The following is a 16,325-nucleotide window of genomic DNA, read 5'->3' on the forward strand; positions in this document are numbered from 1 at the left end:
CAATACAGAAATGAAAAATCCCTCAACCCTCCTGGCAAGCCTCCTCCTCCTCCATGAACTCCTATATAAGGTGACTGGAAGTTTCGCAAAAAGTACTCTCTGCTCTCCTCTCTGGGGCTGCCTGAACCGACTGCAGAGGCCCACTGTGCAGAGTGGATGGATGGATGGACTGGCAACGTGGGTGCTGATGCTTGGAGCAAAGAGCTGAATGGTAGTTGTGGCTTCTCAACTCTCTCCAAACAATTTGTACATCGAGTTAACAATGAGGAACTGGAGACAATCAGCACACGTTGAAAGACGTCAGTAGAAAATACGGGTCTTTTCTTATAAACCACAAAACCAGGGGAGAGCGCGAACGCAGTCCCCCACTACCACAAATTATGCAGTCGAGTTTCCCGCATTTGGGGAAATCGCAGGGGTCAGCACATCCGGAGTGCAATGGATAAGCCTCGCCCTGGGAAAACCACCTTCGTGATCATGGTATCTCCCCTGCCAGGTAAGTATGAGTTGCTCAACACGCACGCACGCTCTCCCTACACACGCGCGCACCTTTAACGCACGGTCACCACGACCGCCACGCCCAATCGGCGCCCACGCCCTCCACACCCGTCGTGGTCTTCTCGCCCCCGCGGACAGCACACTCACCCACTCGGGATCGTCACCGCGCGGGACGTCGCTCTCCGAGCCCGCGGGACCGGCAGCCACTGCGCGCCGCCTCGTTTGCATAGCCCCGCCCCGCGTGCTTTTTTTTTTTTTTTTTTTTTTTCTTGCCGTGCGACCGCGATGGCCCCAGGGACTCCCCGAACGTACTCCGTAGCCTAGGAGGACCCTAAACTTCTGATCCTGCCTGGGTGCCATCGTCCACTGCTGGGGTCACACGTTCGGGGTTTGTGCGAGCCAGGCAAGCGAGTCCATCCACCGGCCGAGCTGCACCCTCGGCCCATGAACTACTTTCCTTTAGCACAGAAGTTCGCTACAAGGTCTCAGCAGAAACCATGACTAAGCCGACTGTGGCGCTCACACCTGTCATCCTAACACTTGCGAGGCAGAGCTGAGAGAGTTGTCGGGACCTAGTCGTCCTGATGCTTGACGTCATATTTATGGCGCCGGGGAGAGGGTGGAGGCCAGGACGACTGGTGGTGGACCGGGGGAGACCTCAGGTCGATGGGCACATGCGCTCACCTTCTCACCCTCTGACTGACCATTTGGTAAACACTGAAGGAGTGATTTCTTTCTCTTCCTTCCCTCCTCCTTCCTTCCCTCCTTCCTTCCCCAGGCTACCGAGTCATCTTGTGGGATCTGCAGGGTGACCGTTCTGGCCTCGAGTATCCACCTCTTTAAAACCCCAGCTAAAGCAGCTGCAGCCCGGGACAGCATCTGCCGGGAAATACAAATCAAAGCCCCTGCTCCCAGTCCTCCTCCTCCCCCACCGCTCTGTTTGGAAATCAGGCTGAGGCCTGGAGCAGGGGGAGCTGCAGGTAGGGCAGAGACCACAGGTGGGTGGATTCATAGCAGGGCAGAACACAGCTCCTTCTAGAGGCTCTTCTGACATTCTGGGTGAGGGAGAAAAAGTCCTTCCTCTGTCTGTCTGAGGTGCTCAGTCTTAGTGACCCTCAGTCAAGGTTAAATGCCAACAGAGCGCTTTACCAAAACTTTCTATTTGGCTTGCTGTTTCAAAGGAAACAGATGGATGTGGGTGGACTTGCTCCCCGCGACAACGTAGAGTTCAAGGAGTGTCTCATCTCACTCCCGTTCGAAAGCCTTTTTTGCTGTTGTTTTTGTGACTGTTGTTGTTATGTGTTGTGCCAAGCCCTTTCCCGGGGGGCTGCAGCATACACACACGGCTACTCACCCTAGAGGGGGAGCCCACAGCAGACAAGAGTGTGGATTCTGTAAAGGCCCCCTTGGTGAACCAATGAGTTTTCTGGGGGTTATTTACAAGGATGTGGGTGAGGAGTCACTCGTGGGAGCAGAACTGACTCAAAGACAGCTGTACCACCCAGCCATCCCCAGCACACGGGACCCCAGTCCACTGCGCACAGCCTGCAGGCAGCTCAAGCGGGCTGGAGCGCGTCCCCTCCAGTGTCTAGGCTGATCTCCACCTCCTCCAGGCCTCTGCTCTGCTTTCAGAGGTTCCTTTGCAGCTAGCTCCTCTGAGGGGGATTCTCACCCTCCTGGGAGGACGGGGCCTGGTGGGTCTGGTCAGTTTCAGGGACTTCTTGAAGCTATTTTGAGTTGTGTACCTCCTGGCTTAAGAAGTTTCAACCTCCCAGGAAAGTGCTACACCACAACATACATGTACATGTGTGTTGTGTGCAAGTACCCACAGAGACCAAGATGGTGCCTGAGACCCTGGAACTGGAGTTAGAGGACGTCATGAGCTGCCTAAAGTGGGTGCTGAGACCCCCACTCTGGTCCTGTGCAAGGGCAGGACAGGCTCTTGACAGATGAACAATCTCTCCGGCCTCTCACTCCCGCTCTCGATAGATGAATCTGCGACCACACGGGAGCAGGTTTTGAAATCCAACTACCCGAGGTTCTCTCGATCCGTTTTCTGCCCCGTGCTCCGAGTCACTCAGCCTTCCAGCCTCACTGTAGGAATAAGTCATCAAGTCAATCGGCTTCTTAAGGTTCCAGATCGACCCTTCTTCACACTCGCTGCCAAACCTTGTATTGTCTGCTCAGCTCTAGGTCCCGGGCCTCCCACTGGGTAGGCAAAGTCTGCTTCTGGGCTAAGAACCCCACATGCTTATGGCAACCACTAGTGCCATCTCTCCCTAGATTCCCGGGATGATGGGTAAATGTTCAATGTACACCACCCACAGCAGGGAATCCAGAGCGGATGTGTTTACAGGGATCGGCAGTCAGCTAGTCAATGACCTGTTCCACAGGCACAGAGCGGCTCTCCTAAGTATGCACATACGATCTTTTTCCTTTGGGTTTTGTTCATTAAATCTAGTTGTACGTGTGTGGGTGCTACAGCAAGCGAGCGTGTCCAGGTCAAGGGCCGATTCTGGGAGTTGGTTCTCTCCTTCCACCCCATGGGGTCTGGGGATTGAACTCAGGTTGTCAGGCTTGGCAGCCAATGAATCACCTTGCTGCTCCCAAACCATTTTGGGGAACAGTGGGGAATGTGTTGGGGAGCAGCAGCTATGTAGCCCTGGCTGGCCTGGAACTTACTAAGTAGAATAGGCCGGCCTCAAACTCAGAGATGGTGCCTGCTGCAGCTAGAGTTCAGGGTGTGACCAGAAATGACACCTGCTGCAGCTAGAGTTCAGGGTATGACCAGAAATGACACCTGCTGCAGCTGGAGTTCAGGGTGTGACCAGAAATGACACCTGCTGCAGCTGGAGTTCAAGGTGTGACCAGAAATGACACCTGCTGCAGCTGGCAATAAAGGTGTGCACCACACACCTGGTCTCCTTGTTCTTTTGAGGCAGGTTTTCACTGGTGGTCTTGCCTGGCCTTAATCTTAGGGCAGCAGCAGTATCCCCCTGCCTCGTTACCCCCACCCCTGAGCAGAGATTACAGGAAAATGCCACAATGCCCAGCTACATGTTTTTGTTTTTCTAAAAGATTTATTTATTAGCCTGGGGAGAAGATTCCAAGGACAAGAGCACTGGCTGCTCTTCCAGTGGTCCTGGGTTCAATTCCTAGTGATCACATGGTTGGTATCTTACAACCATCTATAATGAGATCTGGTGCCCTGTTCTGACATGCACACATAAATGCCGGGAGAACACTGTATTCATAATAAATCTAAAAAGAACCCAATTTACTTATTTTATGTATATGAGTGCTCCATCTGCATGTATGCCTGCACCCCAGATCCCACTATAGATGGCCGTGAGTCACTATGTGGTTGGTCGCTAGGAATTGAACTCAGGACCTTTAGAAGGCCAGCTGGTGTGCTTAACAGCTGAGCCATCTCTCCAGCCCCCTACATGTTATTTTTCCAGGTCTTAGTGAGAAAGCCTGGCACTGTCCACTCATTATGTATGTTTGGAACCCCTACCCAAAGTCCCCTGGCTAGTCTGTAAAGCTGCTACTACCTACCCCCACCCCACAAGTTTAATAAAATTTAAAAACTCTAACGATGAATCCAGGGCCTGCCAAATCGGCTTAGGGGAAAAACACACTTGCTGTCATGGCTGACTGTTGGGGAATATTGTTTTAAGGTGTGTTACTTTTGTTTATGATGCATTTGTTTAACTCTGTGAAGCTGTGTTACTGTGCCTGTCAAAGACACCTGATGGTCTAATAAAGAGCTGAACGGCCAACAGCGAAGCAGGAAAAGGATGGGTGGGGCTGGCAGGCAGAGAGAATAAAGAGGAGAAATCTGGGAGAAAAAGAGGTCTAGCAGCGAGAGAAAGAGGAGGGCCTCAGGGTCCAGCCACCCAGCTACACAGCAAGTCACGGAGTCAGAGTGAAAGAAAAGGTTAAGAAGTAGAAAAGGTAAAAGTCCAGAGGTTAAGACACACAGGGTAATTTAAAGTTAAGAAAAGCTGGCAAGAAACAAGCCAAGCTCAAAGCAGACATTCATAACTAAGAATTAAAGCCTCTGTGTGTGGTTTATTTGGGCGCCGGGTGGAGGCCCCCAAAGAGACAAAGAAAACCAACAGTGAGAGCCTGAATATGATCCCCCCACTCCACTTGGGGTAACACTCACTGGAGTTGTTCTCTGACCATCTCCTGAATCCCTGCCCGCGACCACTGTATATACCCATTTAAAAATGTAAGTTAGGATCTGGCGGTGGTGGTTCATGCCTTTAATACCAGCACTCTGGAGGTATCTCTGTGAGTTCGAGGCCAGCCTGATCTACGGAGCGAGTTCCAGGACAGACAAGTTACAGAGGAACCCTATCTCAAAAAACCAAGATAAATTAAATGCATGGATGGATGGATTAGATGGATGGATGGATATATATAAATCCATCAATTGATGGTCCTGACTTGCTCTTCCCTCAGACCTGGGTTCCTTCTTTTCCCCTACCTACAGCGAGGCTCCAGTTCTTGGGGTCCCAATGCCCTCTTCTCCACCCACCCTTCTCTGGTACTGCACACATATGGTACACAGACAGTGGTCAGGTAAAAGCATCCCTGAACAGTAAATAAGTAAAAAAAAAAACAAAAGACACCAGAGGCTAAGGGTGCACTCTATTCCACTTCCTCCCCACAAGAGACCGCGTTGATCAAAAACACAATAACCCTTTGGCCCTCAACCATCCATCCCTCAGCATTTACACAGCACCTTCACGTTTCCAAAGCATGGTTCCAACATTTATTAATCCTCACAACACCCCTGTGAGGTAGGTCAACATGTCCTTTAGAGCAGAGAACTGAGGCAGAAGTCAAGAGAATCTTGCCCAAACTGGATTGAGGCCACAGGGGCAGCTGGTGAGGGTCGGACAGGTCCCGAAGCAAAGGCTCCTGGTCCTGCACTCACCCACTGGTGGACCCCGTGTGGGTGTTTCTACCACGGGAGGTCACAGACACAAGGACAGAAAGGATCTCTCGGCCAACACCAGGAACACCGACTCTGAACAGCACGGGGACACGTGTCAGTCGGAGAGGACAGCGACCAGCACACCGGCCAGCCAGAGAACATGCACTGGGAAAGGCTGGGTGGGGTCAGGGTCACCGCCTGCGAGGCGGCCCCGGGAGTCTTCGGGACGGTTTGGAAAATTGTAAACAAACTAGGAACCCGTTCCAGGCATGACCAGCCCGAATCCCCGTGGTTTCCACATGGGAGAGGACTTGGAAAAAGACAGAGAAATCCATTCCACCTACTTTACACTGGGAACCGGGGTCTCGTCCTCTCCTTGTCAGAGAGCCCGGGTGGGGCACCCCATGCGCACACAAACTTTGGTCCCGGGGAATCTACTTCCCTCACCAACTCAAGAGCTCTTCCTTCTAGTAGAGGGTTTTCCTCTGTGCCAGTCAATATGCTGCTATGGTTGCCATGGTAACCGGGAGGGACGCGGTTGGCTGAGCTATGGACCGGCCCAGAGAAGTGAGATGCTCCTGCATTCCGGAAAAGGCAGACAACTGCCTCTGTCCAGCTGCTCCTTCTGTGGAGGGCACCCAGAAAACCAGGTCGCTCTGCGGTAAAGCGTCGGTGAACTTGGTTCAATCGGCCTTTTCAAAAGAAAGAAGGGGAGGAAAACAGAAAACCTGCACTGTAAAGCATAATGCTGGAGTAGATTTATTATCGCTACCCCAAATTCCAGAGCGATACAAGGAGCACGGAGTCCAAGCGCCGCTGGTATCGCTGGGCGGTTTACAATATTGGTTTAGTTCACAAGTTTAAGGCAAACATACGAACACATCAGCTTTTCTTCAGAGATCGACCATAATGATAATGACCACACAACTGACCCCAAACTTTACGTTTCATTAATTCAAAGTAAGTCTCATTAAGATGTTTACATACATGGATAACATGAAAGAACGCAGGGCACAGGATGCTAAAAAAAAAAAAAAAATCCAGAAAGGCAACCGTTATCTGTGTGGACAGTGGACTCTTGAGAATGTTAAAACTGGACAATTGAGCGAGAGGTAAATAAGGCGCCAGCCATCAGATCACTACGCACGAAATAAACACAGTTAAGACAGGCTACTTAAAGAAAAGAGGAAGTTGGACTTTGGGCTTCTCGGAAGGTCAAGGGCGGTGGCAGACGCTGCCCTGCGGCCGGTGAGCCCGGCCACTCCACTGTCTCTCAGAAGAAGAGCCGATGCACCGTGCCAGCTGATCGGTTGTTCCCAGTGAGCTTAGATGCCGGAAGTCATCGAGAAAACAAACGAGATTTGAAGGCAGCCCTTTTCAACAGAAGGCGGAGCGTGGCCTATGTGTCTCCATTTAAAACGGCAAGGCAGTTCTGCAGTAGCTGGAGGTTGCCCTGGAAGGGAGGAACAAACCGACCATCAATTTCTTTAGTCCCAGCAGCTTGAGAGTCGTGATGTAAATATTTTCTGCCGTCTGTGATGTGTAGGGGTGTTTTGGCTGCGTGTATGTCTGAGCCCCATGGGTGTGCCCGCTGCCTTCAGAGGTATCACCGAGCAACCAAGACAGACAGGATAAAAGACAGAAATGGTATTCTGGTGCCAGAATTCTAGAAACACTTCTATCATAGTTAAAGACACAAAGTGCCAGCCTGTTCACCAAATTTCCACCTAGACCAGTATTCATGGTTTACACAGTCTGACTTTGAGCCATCTTTCCAGCCCTATGCTAGTTTTTTCTTTTTCTTTTTTCTTTTTTTAATAAAAATGCTAGCATTGCCGGACGGTGGTGGCACACGCCTTTAATCCCAGCACTCGAGAGGCAGAGGCAGGCGGATCTCTGTGAGTTCGAGGCCAGCCTGGGCTACCAAGTGAGTCCCAGGAAAAGCGCAAAGCTACACAGAGAAACCCTGTCTGGAAAAACAAAAAAAAAAAAAAAAAAAAAAAAAAAAGCTAGCACTACATACAAAAGTTTTCTACAAAATTGACATGCATCTAGCCATTTGTAGAACATTTGACCTTTCTTCAAAATTTACAGGAGATCTGACTAAAGGTGTGGTGGCACACGCCTTTAATCCCAGCATTTGGGAGGCAGACACAGGTGGATCTACTGAGTTCCAGGACAGCCAGGACTACATAGAGAGACCCAGTCTCTTCTCAGTTCCGCCACACCCAGCTTTGGTGCCTTGAATAAGAATGGCCCCATGGAGTCATGTTTGAATGCTTAGGAATGGCTTCAGGAGGTGTGGTCTTGACACATTTGCAGGAAGTGTGTCATTGTAGGTGGGCTTTGGGTTTGAAATGCCCCAGCTAGGCCCAGTGGTTCTCTCTCTGCTGCCTACAGATGCAGATGTAGACCTCTCGGCCATCTCTCCAGCACCACGTCTGCCTGCCCGCAGCCATGGTGTCCACCATGATGATAATGGACTGAATAACCCTCTATAGAGCAGCCCCAATGAACTGTTTTCCTCTACAGTGTTGCTGTGTCAGGGTGTCTCTTACAGCACCAGAACACCCATAAGAAACCCTCCCAAAACAAACAGACGCAAATCCATTCTAGATGCCTATGAATGAATTAGGATTTACACACACACACACACACAGACTTTCTTTCTTTCTGTGGAGGAGTACTCTGCCTGCCTCTGTCGTCCGTGCACCGTGTGTGCCCTGTACTTGAGGATGTCAGGAAGGACATCAGATCTCCTAGAACTGGATTTGGACAGAACTGGGAACCGAACCCAAGTGCAAGACCAGTAAGAGCTCTCTTTTGGGTGGGCGGGGGTTTCGAGACAGGCTTCCCCTGTAACATCCCTGGCCCTGGAACTAGCTTTGTAGGCCAGGTTGGCCTCAAACTCCCAAAGATCTACCTGCTTTGGCCTCCAGAGTTCTGGGATTACAAGCAGGGGCCCCACACCCAGCACAGTAAGTGTGCTTAACTGCTAAGCCGCCTCTCCATCGCCATCTTTTCCATTTTTAAATTCCAAAAAGTAACTTTTTGTTGTGCATTGTGTGTGTATGTGTACAATTACAAACATGTGCAGGAGTCTTGTCTCTCCTACCTTTTTTAACTTAAAAGTGATTTACTCTGTGTGTGAAAGGGGAGAGGAGGGGAGGGGAGGGGAGGGGAGGGGAGGGGAAGAAGATGTAAGTACTCTTCCGCCGTATCCCCCCCTCTTGCAGAGGTCGAGGATAACTTGTAGGAGTCCGCCCTCACGCTGTCCCTGCTTCCTGCTGTTGTGCTGCACGCAGTCTGGACGGCCCACAGCTTCTGCACAGTTCCGTGTGGTGATGTATTTTGTCGCCCAATATACTGTACACCCTAATAAACTTATCTGGGGATCTAAGATCAGAGCCAGCCACTAAATTAGACATAGACCAGGCGTGCTGGCACACACCTTTAATCCCAGCACTTGAGCTCTCATGCCTTTATTGGGAAACACACATCCTTAATCCCAGGAAGTGACGGCAGGAAGCAGAAAGGTATATAAGGCGTGAGGACCAGGAAAGAGGCTTTTTAGCAGCAGTTCAACTGAGACCCTCAGGGGTAAGGACTCAGAGGCTTCCAGTCTGAGGAAACAGGATTGGCTGAGGAGTTGATGAGGTGAGGTTGGTTGTGGCTGTTCTGTTTCTCTGATCTTTTGTTGTTCACTCCAATAACTGGCTCTGGGTCTTTTTTATTAATAAGACTGTTTAGCAATTCATGTTACATCTACAGTTCTGTCTCTGCCTTTCATCTTGTGCTAGGAGTGCTGGGGTTACAGCTGTGCCCTAGGAGTGCTGGGGTGACAGCTGTGCCCTAGGAGTGCTGGTTACAGCTGTGCCCTAGGAGTGCTGATTACAGCTGTGCCCTAGGAGTGCTGGTTACAGCTGTGCCCTAGGAGTGCTGGTTACAGCTGTGCCCTAGGAGTGCTGGTTACAGCTGTGCCCTAGGAGTGCTGGTTACAGCTGTGCCCTAGGAGTGCTGATTACAGCTGTGCCCTAGGAGTGCTGGTTACAGCTGTGCCCTAGGAGTGTTGATTACAGCTGTGCCCCAGGAGTGCTGGGGTGACAGCTGAGGGGAGTGACCACCACATACATCCAAGAACTTATTTAGGCCAAGAAAGAATGTCCTATCTCCTGGGTGCGGACCTAGGATGGTTATGAGCTACCTGATGCAGGTACCTGATGCAGGGAACCAAACTCCAGTCCTCAAGAGCAGCAAGTGATCTTAACTGCTGTGTCACCCTCCAGCCTATAAGGTGTAGCCCAAGCTGGCTTTGAACGTGTGACCTCTTCAGTGTGTCCTACAGGTATGTACTACTACAACTGACAAACACCATAAGTATTTTTTTTAACATTATTTTGTGTGTGTATGCATGGGTGTATGTGGTTTGGAGGTCACAGAACGACCTCCCAAGAAGAGGCTGAGGCAGGAAGATCACTGAGTCCAGGGCCAGCCTGGTCTACCTAATGAGCTTAAGCCCAGCCTCAAGAGTGAGAAGCTGCCTCAACCACAGCAAACGAACAACCTAATTCCCATCCTGTCAGGATGAGAATGAGCTCAGGGGCAGAGTGCTGGCCAGCACGCAAGAAGCCCACCCATAACCACAGTACTGAAACCACAAACCAAAGGAGGCCAGTGAGATGGCCAATCGCGTAAAGCACTTTTACTGTGTGAGCATGGGCCCTGAGTTCCACCTGCAAATTTATACAAGGGGAGAAGCAAAACCCTAAAGGTGTTTTGAGTGTACGTACACACACACACACACACACACACACACACACACACACACACAGTGTAAAACATCCAAATAAATCAAGGACAGTGTGTCAATCTCCCATAGGAGGTTGATCAAAGGATTACCATCTATTTTATAACGGACTCAATTTAAAATTTAAATGATTCAATATTTAATGGTACTACCTTTGCATGCTTTAGTTCTAGTTCTGCAAGTTCCACTAAATTTTTTCTGAATGCAGCAACTCTTCTTGTCTTAAAGTCTATCAGTTCTGTAAACAAAAACATAAAAATTAGAAGGACCCCACCATAAGGCACACCTCGCACTAAAGGCGTGTTAGCAGTAGTACCTTGTTTTGCAGATTCAGAGATTTTCTCAAACTTCTGACAGCACAGCTGTTGGGAAGTTTCTGCCTGTAGAACATCTTTGTTTTTTGCTCTTGCCTTGTCCAGGGCTTTATTGGCATTTTCATAGTCCACCAGCGACCTGGACCTTCTATAGAGGAGGTCCTGCAAAACAGAAGCACACTCAGTGTGCGCTGCGCTCTCCTGCGTTAGACACCACCACCAGCCGCAGGGACACTCACACAGAAGGAACTTGTAAATGCTTTGTTCTGAGGGAACCAGGGCCTCCTAGTGCACCACTAATTACACACCAGGCCCTAAATGTTTGTTTGGTTTTATAAATAATAGCTTAATTGAAGCTGAATGCACATACTTTATAACTCACTCATTTAAAATACCCAACCCAGGGCTTGGACTATGTGCACAGAGCTGTATAATCATCCGAACCAATTCTCGACACTAGTCACTGTTGAATAAGAAAACCCATGCTCACTATCACCTCCATGTACTTACCCACTCTGGACAGGCTCTCAAGTAGTCAGGATGGCTTCAAACTTATTACAAGGCTGCAGGTGACTCTGAACTCCAGAGCCTCAGTTTCCACTTCCTAAGGGCCAGGGTCACTGCATACCCCACAACAGACCTGACTGACACCCCACCCCACTCCACCGCTGCCTGTTTTCTTTTTGTGAGACAGTGTTTTGACTCTGTAGCCAGACTGTCCTGGCACTCAACAGAGGTCCACCTGCCTCTGCCTTCCCAGTGCTGGGATTAAAGGCAAGACCTACCATACCCAGCTGATTTCTTCCTTCTTTTGAAAACAAAACAAAAAAGCAAAACAAAAACATTAAAATCCCACAATATTTATTAAAAGGTAAATGCTGATCTCCAAAATGGACTTAAAAAATACTGAGCTGGGTGTGGTGGTGCATGCCTTCAATCCAAGCATTGGTGAGCAGAGGAAAACAGATGTCTGTGAGTTCGAGGGCAGCCAGGGCAATACAGTGAGATTCTGCCGCTCTACCTCAACACCCCTCAAAAGGATTCACGGATTTGCATTAGGCTAATCTCTGCATATTTCAATTTTAGTAGATGTGCTCCTGAAGTGAACACCAGCTAGATTTACATTGAAAGCCATGTTCTAAAAAGTTATCCATTTCAACTACATTTTATACTAAGCTGTCCTGAAACTCTCTCTGTAGACCAGAGATCCGCCTGCCCCTGCCTCCGGAGGGCTGGGATTAAAGGCGAGCGCCGCCACCCACCAGCTACGGTGCACATCCTTAATCCCGGCAAATCCCACAAACCACTGCCCCTGCTCATTCGGTAAATGATTTGGAAACTAGAGTGTTCTTGGTGCTTTTTCTACATCTGTGTTAATTTATTTGTCTTATTTTGTTTTCTTGGTCTTTGCTGTTTGGTTCCTTAGTCTTTTATACACAGCAGGAAGTGTGAGTCGATTTAAAATATGAGGTACTTGTGTTTAATAGTGTTCTCACCTCAGATAAGGACTTATTTAGACCAAATGAGAAACCAGTAGGTATACAAATCTTATTTAGGCCTTTTCCTTTTTTTGAGATAGGGTTTCCCTCTGTCACCTTGGCTGTCCTAGAACTCAATCTGCAGAGCAGGCTGGCCTTGAACTCAGAGATGCACCTGCCTCCTCAGGGCTGGGATTAGAGGAAGGTGTGTGACATCATGCTGGCCCTGAGAAAGGTAATTTCATATAAAATGTATTTGTTTTTGAGACAAGGTCTCACTACACAGCCCAAATTAGCCTCACCTCCTTTCTCCTGCCTACTCCACCAAGTGCTGGGATCCCAGCCATCACACAGCACTACACACACCCTGAAAATGCAAACCAATATGCCCATAATCAACCGCACAGCCTCCCACCCAATAACCACGGAAAACGGGCCAGTTACCTTTGCTGCTTGAGACTCCCGTAAGTAGTACTTTAGCAGGTCAGAAAGCTTGAGGTCCTCGTCAGCAGACACTCGGGCCTCTATTTTCTGAAAAGGGGAAATGGCATTAAATCACCTGTTACATTCTGCTCTAAATAAAAACATTTTTAATATGTAGAAATGTTGAAGAACTACAGAACCTACTCTGCTTTATCTGGGCGGCTTTCAAAATTCCAACAAGAAACGAAAAGGAAAATCAAGTAACACTAATGAATTTATAGGAAAATTCTGTATTTGGAAACTTGGCTTTCCTCTCATTTTTGGCTTCACTATTATAGAATCTACTGCAATGGCAACTGATATGTGCTCACCAACAGATGAAGGAATTTAAGATGAGATGGAAAGGGAAGTTAAAAAGAACTCCTTGCCAGGTGGTGGCACACACCTTTAATTCCAGCACTCAGGAGGCAGAGGTAGATCTGTGAGTTCAAGGTCAGACTGGTCTACAGATGGAGTTCCAGGACAGCCAGGGCTACACAGAGAAACCCTGTCTCAAGAAACAAAAACCAAAGCCAAACCAAAACTTCAAAAAAGAAAAAGAAATGAAGACAAAGGGTAAATGTTGCTTTTGAGAAAATGTCTCACTCTGTAGCCCTGGCTAGCCTTGATCTCATGGTCAACGCCTCAGATTCCTGAGTGATAGGATTAAACCTGTGTGCCAACCCATTTGGCCTAAGAGATATTTTATATTAGTTAAATACAATAAGAAACTTAATGTGTCTCCTAACTTGTTATACCACAAAAAGTCGAATGGCGAGATCTTATTTGGTCACACTGAGAAAAACAGTATTACTGGCTATAATTTGAGACAGTGTTTCTCTGTGTAGCCCTGGCTATACTGAAACTTGCTGTGTAGACCAGGCTGGCCTTGAATTTAAGAGATTTGCCTGCCTCTGCCTCCCAAGTGCTGGGATTAAAGTCATGTGCCACCACTGCCTGTCTTTTCCTTCTTTTTTTCCTTTTCATTTTAGTACTGGCTGTATTAAAAAACAGAACTGAGATGCACACAAAGACACAACACAGATGAACTTGGACATCTGGAATAAGAGAATTATAAACCACACAGAAATGTTCAGTTTCAGGGAACCTTGGCGATGTGCACACAACTTTTCCTACTACTTTATATTCTTTTCTGTAATCTGAAACCAGGTCAGGTATGGTGGTGCACACCTATAATCCAGGCACTTGAGAGGTGGAGAACTCAGCTGTACAGAGTTCAAGACTAGCTTGAGATAGATCCCGACTCAAAAATGAATTCCTGAAATTACTGTTAAAACTGTCGGGTTGGGGATTTAACTGAGTGGTGGAGCGCTTGCCTAGCATGCACAAGGCCCTGGGTTCGGTCCTCAGCTCTGGAAAATTAAAAAAACACCTATTTTGCTTAAAAGGCATGCTTACCGAGTAGCTAAAACACAGGTAAAAAACATCAAGTGTGAGTAAGCTCAGAGCAACCCGAATGTTCAAGTTCATTTTAGTAGAAGCAAAATGTGGTAAAATGGAACCACATCTCACAGTGCTGGTGCTGAAGGTCAGAGGTCAGCCTTTAGAAGTTGGTTCTCTTTTTCTATCACGTGGGTTCTAAGGATTGAACTCAGGTCAAGACAGCCAGGGCCTTTAACCACTGAGCCACCTCACTGGTCCTAATTTAAAAAAAATTTTTTTGGGGGGGCGGTGATGGGTCATGCTCAGTCTCGTCTCAGAACCAGTATCCTCTGCTTCAGCTCTCCGAGTGCTAAGGTTATTGGGGTGATTCACCACAGCTGACGTATTTTTTACATTAATTTTATTTAGTCTGGGTCATGAGACGTGTAGAAGTCTGAGAACTTGAGGAGGCACCTCTGTGTTTCTCTGTTTCAGGGGCACAATAAAATACCATTAATACAAGTGTAATTATATATGCAGCGGTTCTCTTCATACTTACTCTTGTTTTATCAAACAGTTCTGAAACTTTGAGGAAAAACCTTCAAGGGAAAAATAAAATACTTTGATCAGAAGCAACATTTGATTAATTTTTCACTTTAAGTGTATAGAGACAATATCCCCAAACCATATTAATAAAGGACATTCTTCCCAGGCAGTGGTTGCGCATGCCTTTAATTACAGCACTTGGGAGGCAGAGGCAGAAGGATCTCAGTGAGTTTGAGGCCAGCCAGGTCTACAAAGTGAGCTCCTAGTCAGCCCAAACTGTACACAGAAAAACCCTGTCTTGAAAAACCAATAAATAAATAAATTAATTAATTAATAAAACAAGACAAAACAAAAACAAACAAAAGCCCCAAGACATTCTTGTTTCATCACATAAAGTATCCAATGGTCTTGTTAACTCAAGAGTCAACAGTTTAATAAACACCTCCCTGCTCTTACAATAAACTGCTTATTTAAAATCCCCAGAATATTGCTATCTTGATTCCCCAGAAACTAGATGGTGTAAGGAGAGAACAGACTCCCACAAGTTGTTCTCTGGACTCTACACTCATGCTCTTACATGTGTGCCCCACCCCAAATAAACAAACAGCCAGGCCGGTGGCGCACCCCTTTAATCCCAACTCTCAGGAGGCAGAGGCAGGTGGACCTCTGTGAGGTAAGAGGTCAGCAAGAGTTACACAGTAAGACCTTATCTCAACAAGAGAGGGTGGAGTGGAAGGGTCTGGAACAGACGGCTCACAGTTAACCTGAACTCCAGTTCCAGAGGATCTGACATGGTCTGTGGCCTGCAGGACACTAGCACACAGATGTTATATACTCACACAAACACACACACATACAAGTGAAAAAAATGTATGTGGGTAGATAGCATATACATACATATATATAAATATATGTATTCTTGATTCTGTCTATATGTGTGGACATAAATACACATATAAATTAATTTCTATGTAGGTAGCTGTGGGAGTATGTCATATATGTGCAGAAGAGGGTGTTGGATGGCCTAGTACTGCAATTACACACGGCTATAAGTCACATACATACATGCTAGGAACCAAACCGAGCCATTTCTTCAGTTCCAAGATTAATTTTCTTCCTGCTCTTTTGGTTTTATGAGACAAGGCCTTAATGTGTAGTCCAGGCTGGCCTAACTCAACATTGTTCTGCCTTAGCCTCCCAGGTCCTGGGACAGATGCGTATCACATCTGCCCTCGTTTTCTTTTCTTTTCTTTTTTTGGTTTTTCCAGACAGGGTTTCTCTGTGTAGCTTTGCGCCTTTCCTGGAGCTCACTTGGTAGACCAAGCTGGCCTTGAACTTACAGAGATCCACCTGGCTCTGCCTCCCGAGTGCTGGGATTAAAGGTGCCTCATTTTCTTTTTGAGGCAAAGGGTCATGTATACCAGACTGGCTTCAGTTTCAGTCCCATGAGCTGCTGTGATACACATCCCTAATGCGCGCGCCATGCACGCACACTACACATAAAAACTTGAATGTTCAACTGGAGCACTAGGAATGATGTCCCGTGCCTGTAAGTCCCAGTAGCCAGTATTCAGATAGCAGAGGCAGGAGAATCCAGAGACCAAGGTCCCTCTTGGCTACATAGAAAGTCTGAAGCCTGTGAGGGCCACGTGTGAACTTGTGACAACTTGTGGGGGGAGGTGGGGGGGTACTGGGTATTTAGCTCAGTGGTCGACTACGTTAAATGAAAAAAAGTTCAGTTTGACTTCCAATGAAATATATAGCAATATGTTAAATGTTCAGTATTTATTTATAGTCAGGGTCTCACTATGTAGCCATGGCTGAACTAGAACTAATTATGTAGACGAGGCTAGTCTCAAACTCACAGATATCTGCCTGCCTTTGCTTCC

The 16,325-nt window shown here is 47.8% G+C and overlaps 1 protein-coding gene and 1 non-coding gene across 5 annotated transcripts in view; both read right to left on the minus strand.

Moving 5' to 3' along the window:
• Positions 1 to 340: 340 nt before the first annotated feature.
• On the minus strand, positions 341 to 504 carry LOC114693416. Its single transcript, XR_003734540.1, has one exon. It is a non-coding gene; the product is annotated as a U1 spliceosomal RNA (small nuclear RNA).
• Positions 505 to 5,258: 4,754 nt separating this feature from the next.
• Positions 5,259 to 16,325, minus strand: part of Snx6 (sorting nexin 6) — a 40,688-nt gene continuing 29,621 nt past the window's right edge. For 3 of the 4 annotated variants that reach the window (XM_028869705.2, XM_028869706.2, XM_028869707.2), the window contains 5 exons: positions 14,450 to 14,489; positions 12,490 to 12,576; positions 10,570 to 10,729; positions 10,406 to 10,491; positions 5,259 to 6,899 (listed from right to left, as the gene is read on the minus strand). In XM_028869705.2, the coding sequence (XP_028725538.1) occupies positions 6,846 to 6,899; positions 10,406 to 10,491; positions 10,570 to 10,729; positions 12,490 to 12,576; positions 14,450 to 14,489 (427 nt within the window). In that variant the 3' untranslated portion in view covers positions 5,259 to 6,845. Of the gene's footprint in view, positions 6,900 to 10,405; positions 10,492 to 10,569; positions 10,730 to 12,488; positions 12,577 to 14,449; positions 14,490 to 16,325 lie in introns of those variants that run through there. The other variant, XM_037210548.1, reaches the window with a different exon arrangement.

The sequence above is a fragment of the Peromyscus leucopus genome, chromosome 14, assembly GCF_004664715.2.
Source record: "Peromyscus leucopus breed LL Stock chromosome 14, UCI_PerLeu_2.1, whole genome shotgun sequence".
In the NCBI taxonomy this organism is placed as follows: Eukaryota; Metazoa; Chordata; class Mammalia; order Rodentia; family Cricetidae; genus Peromyscus; species Peromyscus leucopus.